Below are 11,207 nucleotides of genomic sequence, written 5' to 3' on the forward strand. Positions count from 1 at the left end.
CAGCAGGAACAGTGAGAGGGAAAGTGAGAAGTCACCCTCCAGGAGGGAGGGCCACACTGCAGCCCCTCCTCCACTCCCCCTAGGATTCTGGGCACACATGCACTGTGCCCGGCACGGTTTTCAGGTCACCGGGTCTGGACTTGAACCGCCGTCGGCCGTGTGGGAGTCCAGCCCCTTTACCACCACGCCACCTGCTGGCCCCTGACTCCAGGTTTTAATTAATTTTTTCACTTCTAAGAAAATAAACAAATGAAGTATTCTTGAGCTGAAATTGGATCAACTTCACCTTACCATAAATTAGACTGGGGGGCCTTGCGTGTGCACGTGTGTGCGTGTGTTTCTTAGATGACTGCGTAGACGAGGAGTCTGTTTCGAGAGCCTGGTGACAGTTCGTGGTCTTTGTGACACAAACTGCCTTTCCAGCCCTCGCTGCTTTGATGGGGAGGAGCGCTAGAGTTCTCTCTGCCTTGTGGAAGTGCGTGCAGGGACACCTCTGGGCATCTGTCTCCCCCGTCATGTACCGTAAGTGTCCCGCACTAGATAACGTGACAGACACGATCGTACTAGCTGGTGACACGGCAGATGGAGAAAATCAAAACGTGCCTTTGTTCTGCGGCATGGGTTCTCAGTGGCATCCGTAGGTGTTAGACAAACAGCCTGTTAGGGCAGGTGACGTGCCCTGAGATGAGGTGCACTGGCGAGAACAGCTCTAGGCGGTCCCAGCGCTCTGACGTTGAACCTGAGCGCTGCTCCTGCCTGTCGCCGGTGTCTGTATGTGAACCTCTGTGCCATGTCTCCAACTCTGCCTAGGTGCCACTGTACATAACAAGGGACAGCCATGCTGATCTTCACCTGCAGCATTGCCTTCAGCTGGACATTTGGGAACAGCTCACAGTAGACTTCTCAGCAGCTCGAAACTGAAGCACCTGCAGAGCCATAGCTAGTCACCAAAATACACAGGTGCATGGTACCGTGGAAGGTATCCGGTAAAAACACACAAGTCTCTCTGTGCTTTTATTTTAAGTAACATCAATAAGTGCAGCTTCAATTTTGAACAGAATTCCAGATAATTTGCCGTTGTACCCACCAGACTCTAGAAAATGTGAATTAAAGTACGTTTCTGCAGTCTTTCTGTCTCTTATTTCCGTTTTTTAAAAGAACTATTATTTATTTTATCATTATTATTATTATTATTTTAGTTTGCTACAGGGCTTGTGCACGAGAGAGACACACAGAGAGAGAGGGAGAGAGAGAAAGCTGCCAGATCCAGGACTCAAACCATGCTCAGCCACGTGGGAGTCCAGTTCCTTAACCACCACGCCACCTGCTGGTCCCGCTCCTGCTTCTTTCGAAAGGAGGGTTTGGCCCTGCCTGGAGAGCTTCACGGGCATCATGTGTGTCCCGTTTCCATGGCAGCACCAGCAGGTAGGTGCGGTCACTTCTCCAGTCTGGGAGTGAGGAGCCTGAGGACGAGGAGGCAGAGTCACTTGTCCGCATACACGGACTCCAGGCTGTGGAGCGAGAATTGAGATTGGGAAGTCTCATTCCAGAGCCTTTGTTCCTAATGTGGCCTGAGTTGGCCTGTGGCCATGCAGCCCAAGTGGGGACTTTTAGCGTTTTTTGATTCATATTGAGTCATAGGCTTTAAAATAAGCTTATTTTATTTAATTTTTGGAATAGGTAATACACGTGCAGAGCTGCCAGTCACATGGTGAGCACCCTCCAGTCCCTGGCCCAGCTGTGCAGGCCTGCACCCCACCACACTGACCGCTGCTCTGAGCTTCCTGTGTCTCCACCCACATGTTTAGCCATGTACAAGCAGACACACAGCAGGCCTTTTCTGTCTCAGTTCTACCCAGAAAGTGACAGCTGCATACTGTTTGCTTTCCCCACTCCCCAGTCTCTGACACCTCTCACTAGCACCCGTTCCTGCTCCCAGCAGCCCACTGTCCTGCCTTCCACTGCATAACCAGCCAGCCCGATGGATGGGCACAGGTGTCTCCAGACTGCGCGCGCCCCATTTCACACTTCCTGTGACTGCGCACCTGCAGAGTGGGTTCCAACAGGCCGCGTGCTTTCACAGCTTTGAAAGCTCCAGTGCACCGCCCTCGGCGTTGGCCGCCAGCCCCTCACCGTCCGAGCTTAGTGCGCTGGCTGCGTGCCCAGCCTTGTGGACACAGGAGGTGGTCAGGTGCAGGCCTGGGCTGTGCTGAGAGCACAGGCACTTCAGCCAGAGCGGCCTGAGTCCCTCTCGGGAAGGCTAAGAGCCGTCGGTACCCCCTTAGTGTGTGCCTTGTGCCCTTCCTCCTGCAACCGGGTCACTTCTCTCTCAGTTTCTAGGCGTAACCCATGGGCTGTAACAAACTGCGTATTCCTTCCAACTTGTCACCTGTCTTTTGACTGACGGCCCGGCCCTGCCAGGCACATTGTTTTACAAGTTTCCATAGTCTGATTTGGCGTTTCCAGATTTTGAGTCATAGAATATTTTTCTCCAGAAAAACAGAGTCAGTTCACCTATGTTTTCTTCTAGAGCTTCTACACTTACATTTTGTTACATCTAAATCTTGACCCCTAGGAGTATACCCTGGTGTAAGGTGTACGGTAGGGCCCACACGCGCTCCACCCCTGTGACCACCCAGTTGTTCCAGCACCGTCTGTCGGCCAGTTCACTGAGCTGGGAGGACGAAGTGGAGTCTCGGTGAGTCCAGCAGAGCAGGGTCCAAAGCGGCCAGCGTGGGGTTGGATGGTGCAGGGCTGGTCGCGGTGGCATGTACACAGAGTGCTCTGCCAAAGGAAGTACCAGGCTTGCAGCAGAACTTAAAAGAGGTTCTCTGAAGGTCAGACCACCTGGACCTTAACTCCGAAGGGCCCGTTACCCTAGAGCTGACTGGTACTCCGTTTCATATTAACCTCGATGCTGGGCCCACCGTCAGCTTTCTAGATGGCAGGTGTCTCTCAGTCTGCACGACCCAAGAGGTAAGGGTGTGAGGACCGCTTTTGTCTAAAGCCTTAAGAACTGTTAGGCCATATATCCTACCCTTTAAAGTGAATTATGCTTAAAAGTGTGCAAACTACAGCATATATTACAACATTCTTGGGAAAACCCTAGTGTACTCCAGCATTATGTAAGTTACATGAGATACCTCTGTATAAAAGTACAGATCTTTAGAATTAAATTACTATACCCACTGGAAAAGCCAGCCTCACTTTTAGTACGGAGATAGGGTTTATCAGTCTAAATCAGTGCTTAGTCCTGTGGAGTGTCATAAACCTGTAACAGATAAAAAGCAAGTTCTGTTTCTGAAGGAAAAGTGCCTAAAACCCAGCCGCCTGGGCCAGCCAGAGACGAGGGATCCTCAGACCGCCTGATGCTACCCACAGCTCCATCTGCCGGGCTCCGGAGTCACGTCCTGCGGCCCGGCCCCTGCGTGTGGCAGGGCGCTGTGAGCGCGCTGTCCCCAGTCATGGTGGTCTGGAACAAAACTTAAAAAAGAAGGAAAAGCATTTCAGCACCCCGGAACATGGAACTGTGGGTGACGTGTCCCACTTAGGCAGAGCTGGGACCTTGGAGAGACAGTACCCAATCCACTATGCCGTCATTGTGCATGCGTGTTTCTTTTTTTTGGAGAGGTTTTTTCGCTATAGGGCGCGTGTGCTCGCCAGACAGACAGAGACATAGAGACAGGAAGCGAGAAATCACCCCCCAGGGGGGATGGTCACGCCGCAATCCCTTCTCCTCCATTCTCCTCTCGGGATCTTGGGCATGCACACACACGCGCCCGGCGTGAGATTTAAGCCACTGGGTCCAAGACGCGAACCGCAGTCGACTACGTGGGAGTCCAGCGACATAGCCATTACGCTAACTGCTGGTTCCCGCGTGCGTGTTTCTTAGGGTTTTTACGATAGGAGTCGGAGGAGGCGAGAAATCACCGCAGGCACGTGGCTTATGCTGCATCCCTCCTCCATTCTCCTCTCAGGATCTTGGGCACACACGCATATGTGCCTGCTGTGATATTGAGGCCTCCAGGTCCAGGAATTAGATAGACTACGGTGGTCCATGTCGGAGTCCGGCATCTTAACCATGCCACCTGCTGACCCCCAACCACACAGTTCTTTAACGTGGTCTCTTAAAAATAATTTTAAGAAGAGATTTTTGCTGTAGGGGCCCTTCCCACGGAAGCTCCCATGGACACGGAACACGAGCCCAGCGAGGCAGAGGAGGGCCGCTAAGCCGCACACGAGCCGGCTGCACCTACGGGAACTCAGTGCGGACCTGGGCCCACCTCGCCTCTGCCCGCTGTGACCCAGGACGAGGCACCTGGCCTAGGCTGCTGCCTCAGTTCCTCCTACAATGAAATGGAGGCCACTCGTACCGACCGCACACGAGTGTTAGGAAGTCTGAACTAGTAGTCGGTGCTTGTGAATTTCTGAATGGCGTGTGACACTCAGATGCTAGTAACTGTTCATTAACAGAGTAAGACCGTTAGTGGAATTGTCAGCTAAGATGGACGAAGTTCAGATTTGAAGGCTTCTCCTGGCAGAGGAGCACAGTCCCCCTCCAGCTTTAGAACATGTGAAGACGTAGCCTGGGTCTCCCAGATCGTGCTCCTGGGAGTGCTCCTGCCAGTCGGCGGGGCCCAGGGGACACACTAGCCTGGTTCAGGCTGGCTCTGCAATGGAAAAGTGCTGTTTTTCTTCTAGACCGTCTTTCCTCTTGCATGGCATAGCTGTCCAGGACACGGTGCAGGGACCCGTCCCACCCCACGCTGCAGTGGGGGGCTCCCGCAACTTTCCTCACCCCTGCCGCCAGTCCGACCCGGACACCACTTGCTTAGCTCTCCTCTGCAGCGCCCCACCAACCAGGCCCCTCGCCGTAAGTGGGCCTCACCTGCCCGGAAGTCCCGGAGAGGCGATACTCCAGGCGAGGTCGTCATCGCTGTCGTACCTTCGAGGGTTGTCAAAGAAGTAAGATCTGGGGCTGAATCCGTGGCTCGGGACGATTCCGGGGCTGGTCTAGGAAGAGAGGCCAGCAGTCAGCGCACCTGCAGACACGCCTGGGTGAGATGGCAATGGGGCTGCTAGCCGTGCCATGAGAAAGGGTGTCCTCCCCGGGGCAGGCGGGCCTGCAGCCGCAACACTGGCCTGGGTTGCTTTTCCACCTCAGAGGGTCCCCCTTTCCTCTGCCCTGACGGAGGGCATCAGTGGGCCTTGTATCCCACAGTCAGTCTGGCCCCTGAGCAGCCGGGCCATGCCCAGTGAGCCGGCGATTCTCCATGGGGAGGCCTGCCAGCCCGTCCACGTCCTGCCTCTGCCATCCTCTGTCTGGCCCCCACCGAGTCCTCTCAGCCGTCTAGAGACCGGTTCCGCCAGTGCACAGGCCGTTGCCACCTGCAAGGCCCCCTGCCCGGGAGCTGTGGGGCGGGAAGACTCCGCTGCCAGCAGCTGCTGGAAAGTGAGGTGGTCGTGGTCAGGAAGGGCTGGGGGAGCAGAGGGGCAGAGGTGAGGTTGGCGACCAAGCCTGCTGTGACGTGGACACTAGTTACTGCTCGTGGGCTATGTAAAAGTGAAGGCGGGAGCCAGGTGGTGTGGTTAGGGTGCTTGACTCCCACGTGGCTGACTGTGGTTTGAGTCCCAGACCTGGCAGCTTGAAACACATGCCCCGTGCATGTGTGTAAATACCCCAAATCCCAAGATGGGAGTGGAGGAGAGGGAGCAGGGGTTGCGGTGGGGCCATTTCCCTGGGGGCAATTTCGCTCTGTGTCTGTCTGTCTGGTGAGTGCACGCACCCTGCTGCAGAAATTAAAAAAAAAATATATATTAATAGAAGTGTGGGGAGTGGGCAGTCAGCACAGGGTGTACCTGTGAGCTGAGCCGCATTCCTGAGGTGACCAGCCAAGTACAAGAGGCAGAGTGGACACGCACCAGGAGAGCCTCCCCAGGGTCCTAGGAAACGCCCTGATTTTAACACTAAGAGAGTCTGATTGCACATGGAAGGGCAAGTTGGCCCATCGGATCTCATGTTCAGAGGCTCCTACAGGGCCAGGTGGTGGCCGCCATGACACGGTGGCCATGTGAGTTCGGACCTGCCCTGAGCACGCCGGGCACACATCACAGCCCGTGATGCAGGCTGGCTAAGTCGGTGGGCCACAGCCTGAGGGCCTTGCTGGGGCACCCATCTGCTTCATGGAACAAAGAACAATTTAAAATGGGTCAATGACCTAAAGTATAAACGCAAAAACTAAAACTCTCAGAAGCAAACAAGGTTGGGGCCGACGGCAGCGCGGCAGTGAGACGTGGCGGAGGCCGGTGTCGGGAGACCGCTCTGCGTACACGCGTGCGTCCCGCAGTCGGGGCTGAGGCTGGCGTGGATCGTGGCATCACGCCCTTGCTGGGTGCTCGCTCTCACCCTGTCTCAGGAGCTCACGGAAGAAAGAAGTGTGAACACGCAGGGGCGAGTACAGGACGGCAAGGGGTTCTCAGACGTGACCCCGAAAATCTGTGAGTGGCAGCAGAGGGAGCCCGGGCCGCACACGAGCTCTCTGCAGCCCTCACTGTGGGCTGTGCCGCACCCCGAGGAGCCGGCTCTGAGCAGCTCCGCTCTCGACACCCTGCATGGGAGGTGCGGACATGCCCCCGGCCTGGTGTGCAGCGAGGCCTGCGGGTTACCCGGTACTCCTCCAGCAGCGTCCCTGAACGGTGTGGTGGTGACTGTCGCCCTCAGGATGTGCACGGTCTGTCCCGCGGCCGGCCTTGGGTTCAGGGCCTCCACAGTTCTGCGAGCACTAGGTGCCGGCACGAGGAGGCGTGCAGGCGGCTGTGGCCAGCGCTGGGGTGTGCCGAGGCAACTCCTCAGCAGTCCTCAGTGCAGAGCGCCCCGACGACCAGCTCCCTCGGAGAGGAGAGGCCGCGGCGGCCACCTGGACCCGCCTTTCCTGCACATTTCTCGGCTGGCAAGGAGGGAGCTTTCGGGGGTCGACTTCACGGACACCTCTGTGTGGTCCCCGTGTGGTCCCCACGTGGTCCCTGCGCACGGGCAGATCAGACACCTGCAGGCGGCTGCTCCGCCGCCGAAAACAGGATGGAGGCCCTGCGCCAGCCCCCAGAGAGGCGTTCGGGTTTCAGCCTGGGTGTGGCCCCTGCTCTTTGTCCAGCACCCACCGGGCAGGCTGTGCCCTGCTCCAGCCGAGGGATTCCTGACTCCCTAATCACCCGCAGCCCACCGGAGAGCAGCTGAGTTACTGCCTCCACACGCTCGGCTCTCCCCAAGTCAAGACTCAGCTAGGGAGGCCACGCTGGACTCCGAGGAGCAGAGCCAGCTCACTTCGCTCACTGGCACCTAGCCAGGCCGACATGGCCAACCCCAGCTCAAGTCCTGGCCCCAGTGGCTGGAAAACACACTAGACACCTGTGTGGGCCCCAGGTCCTGTCAGAGTGAGAAATGGGGCAGGGCTTATGATATGACCATGTCCCATCGGGGGTGCTTTACCCTCCCTCACCACCCCTCTGGTGGCACACACACCTGCAAGCAAATTTAAAAAACAATTTTTTTAAAGCACTTCCTCACTTTTCCCGGGCCTTAAGGTGCAAGTTATTATCATTTCTTTTCTAAAATAAAGCAAAACTGAAAACCACACTTTCTTCAAAAGAGAGTTTAGAGAAAAGCAAGTCTCAATAGAAGTCAAGAGAACTTTTTAATACCACAGTAGGATAAAAGAGCCTCTCTTCTCTGAAAAGCTAAGACAAGTTCTAATTGCAGGCTTCATGGTCAGGGTTAGAGATACTTTCTGCAAAAATAAATGGTCACTTACGAGGTCCTTCGTGGGATTTCGAACTCGGAAGAAGTAAACCACCAAGGTGGTGGGCAGGAGCTCCCACACGAAGAGCACCACCCCGAACACCACGTAGCCAGCATCGCCCAACTGATTCTTCAGGTCCGCCTGTTAGAGAGGGTGAGAGCGACCAGCATTGGCACAGTGGCTATGTCACTGGACTCCCATGTGGTTCAAGTCCCAGAGCTGGTGGCTTAAACTCACGGAGGGCGCGTGTGCGTGCATGCCCAAGATCCCGAGAGGAGAATGGAGGGGAAGGGGTTGCAGCGTGGCCATCCCCCCTGGGGGGTGATTTCTCGCTTTCTGGTGAGCGCATGTGCCCTGTAGCTAAAACTTCTCCCCCAAAAAAATAATAAAAAGAGGGGGAGAGTGTCAAGAGACCGCGGGGAACCAACTGGCTCGAACAGAGATTGATTCTAACGTGGGTAATTCTTTTTTTTTTTTGGAGAGATTTTCACTGTAGGGCGCGTGCGCTCGCCAGACAGACAGAGAGAGACATAGAGACAGAAAGCGAGATCTTGGGTATGCACGCACATGCGCCCGGCGTGAGTTTTAAGCCACCGGGTCCAGGACACGAACCGCGGTTGACTACGTGGGAGTCCAGCGACATAGCCATTACGCTAACTGCTGGGTCCCAACGTGGGTAATTCTTCACCCAAAATGTGCAGACCAAACTCGGCAGGCATTTAGCCATCTGGGCTAGATGACTACCTTCGAACGCCTACGGACAGAAGCTCCCCGCCCCCGGCGTCTGACTACTTCACCCCAGAATGTCCCTATGTCCCAACGAGCTCGCATCCGGCCCCGCAGCAGCTCCCCTTGCAGTCCGACAGTGTGTGCCCTGCGCTGCCTCCTCCCAGATCCATGGACCGCGTCTCGCCTGTTAGGCATCCCTAGAATAAACAAGTCAGTTTTCAACTTTTCTTCTCATAAACCGGGCCCTACTCTTCACCCTCAGGACCATGCTAGGGCGGCCCATGTAGACAAACGTCCTGGAGTCCAGGGTGCTGCTGTTGGCATGGCACAGTACCCACGTGGCCTGCAAGGAGAGCAAGCAGCTGGGTTTGGGTACCGCTACCAGAGGGGCCAGTGGGACCAAGTTAGAGAACGCACCCAACCAAGCCCCGAACTCAGCTGGGGCCTGCTCTGCCGCGTGGCGTCCTAAGTGCAGGAGGGCGAGCTGATCGCGCCGATCTTTAGGAAAGGAGCCACCTCGCCCTGGCTGTGCCCCCGTCTCAGCGGCACGTGTCCACACCGAGAACATGCCTATGCTGACCACGTGTCCACACCAACAACGTGTCCACATGACCATGTGCCCACACCAACGATGTGTCCACACTGGCAGCATGTCTATATCGACCATGTGTCCACACCAATCATGAATCTACACCGCCACAAATCTACACGGACCACATGTCTATACGATGTGTCCACACCAATGACGTGTCCACACGACCATGTGCCCACAGCAACATGTCTACACCAACAATGTGTCCACACTGACCACATATTCACAACCACGAATCTACATGTGTCTACACCCGTGACCCCTGCTCCTGGACTACTGTGCTTGCCCCATACAGTCTAGAGCAAGGAGGACCCCCAGAGTAGACCTGAGGGCCTGTTTTAAGTTCACTGTAGCTGGAAGCTCTTGACTGAGAGAAAAGCGGACACCATTGCTTTGTCGACAGCAGGCGGCTAGTGTCCGATGGCAGAGTGCAGAATTCTGAGTGGGCGTGGGCGATGCAATGCCGTGAGTCGCCCACTGTGGGCAAGGCCTGTGTGCTTCCCTATGACACAAACCAGGCCCTTGGGTTTTCGGGCGAAGGCTCTATTGGTCACTGTTTAAAGTTCAGATATTTACATGTTTTATTTTCTCAAAACAGGGCACGCCCTTGGCGCCCGCCGCACCTCTGCCCTCTCGCACTGGTGCTGCCGTCTGGGGCAGGGCTGCGGCCGCCATGGCGACACATCCAGTCTTTGCTCACTGCGACGCCCATGCGTTCTCTGGGCTGAGCTCACGGTCCTTCTCCCGTTGTCTTACACAGCCCAGGGTTTGAGCACTGTTGGGATTTTAGAAGTGAAGTTTTCCACCATTTTCCAGGTGTTCGATGTTTCCCAGATAAAGCCGGGGCACCTCTGCAGAGTGGTTGCACGTCTACCTGTCGGGAGCTTTCCTGTATGTGACAGCTTCTCTGCAGTCTGTCCTCCAGGGCCTGACGGCGAGGAGCTGGTTCATCCCCTTGTGCCCGGCACAGTGCGCAGGGCGGAGGACAGCACCGGCTTGTGCCGGTCAGGGCAGGTGCCCGCTCCCACCTTCGCACCCCGAGCTGTGAGGTGGGCGCCAGGTGCTCGCTCTGAGTCCGCTCGCCGCCTTTAAGGTTTTGAACTTGTGAAACGTAGTTTAAAGAGAAGAAGAGTCTGGTAGGGCCACTCAGTGAGCCTGAGACCACTGCTCTCCCACGCAGCTGACTACGGCTCAAGTCCAGGACCCGATGGCTTAAAATTCACACCGGGTGTATGCGAGCATGCCCAAAATGCTGGGGAGCGGGGGAGAAGGAGTGCAGCGTGGCCATCCCCGGGAGGTGACTTCCCACTTCCCCTCTCACTGTCTGTCCCCCTCTCTCTTGGTGAGTGCACATGCCCTGCGGCAAAAACCTAAGAATAAACCAAAGACTTCTCACTTCACAGTTTCATTTTCTGAACCAGAACGTGATCTGCTTCATCCTGGCGAATCTCACCCTTTAATAAGGACCATCTCACATTTACGCAGGAGCACTTCAAACACGTTCAACACCGCTGGGCAAAAGCCCCACGAGGCGGAGGGGAGTGTGTGTGCACGTGTAAGGGAGGTGCGTGTATGTGTATGCGTGTGCACGCGTGCACACCGACGTGCACGGGCACACCCCGGCTCTCAGACTGGGTGGGAACAAGGCAGGTGCTATAGCCCGGCCGACAGACGGGGCTGCACCGCGGCCAGGCGGGTCTCCCCAGGCCCCGCTCTCGTGCAGCGGGAACACGGAGCGAGTGCTCCCTGCGAGTGGGTGCTGCCGACAGGCCCCTCCCGGACCCGCCCGGTGCCCAGCTGACCTGGTCCGACACGTTGTACCAGTCGTAGTCGAAGGGGTGCACGCTTGTGCTCTGGGAAAACGCCAAGATGGACAGGTTATAGCAGGCCCGCGAGGCGTACAGCAGGGTGACGGTGACGCCGACAGCAGTGACTTGGCACACGGAGGAGCCCTGGAAAAGAGGGGCTGGAGGGTGGGCTCTACCCCCTCCAACCTGGGTCCGGCCCCTCGGGGTCTCACCGGGCTTCTGCCAGAACCCGCCCTCGGGCCAGAACTCCTGACCCCTACGTCACCCACACTCTTTACTGAC

General features: G+C 56.4%; 1 protein-coding gene across 1 annotated transcript in view; it reads right to left on the minus strand.

Moving 5' to 3' along the window:
• Positions 1-1,643: 1,643 nt before the first annotated feature.
• Positions 1,644-11,207, minus strand: part of GPR137B (G protein-coupled receptor 137B) — a gene marked incomplete at its 5' end in the record, with an annotated part of 30,258 nt that continues 20,694 nt past the window's right edge. The window contains 4 exon segments of the mRNA XM_006145992.2: positions 1,644-3,483; positions 4,889-5,013; positions 7,809-7,937; positions 10,920-11,069. Of these exon segments, the coding sequence (XP_006146054.2) occupies positions 3,372-3,483; positions 4,889-5,013; positions 7,809-7,937; positions 10,920-11,069 (516 nt within the window).

The sequence above is a fragment of the Tupaia chinensis genome, unplaced genomic scaffold (genome assembly GCF_000334495.1).
Source record: "Tupaia chinensis unplaced genomic scaffold, TupChi_1.0 Scaffold000161_1, whole genome shotgun sequence".
Classification (NCBI taxonomy): Eukaryota; Metazoa; Chordata; class Mammalia; order Scandentia; family Tupaiidae; genus Tupaia; species Tupaia belangeri.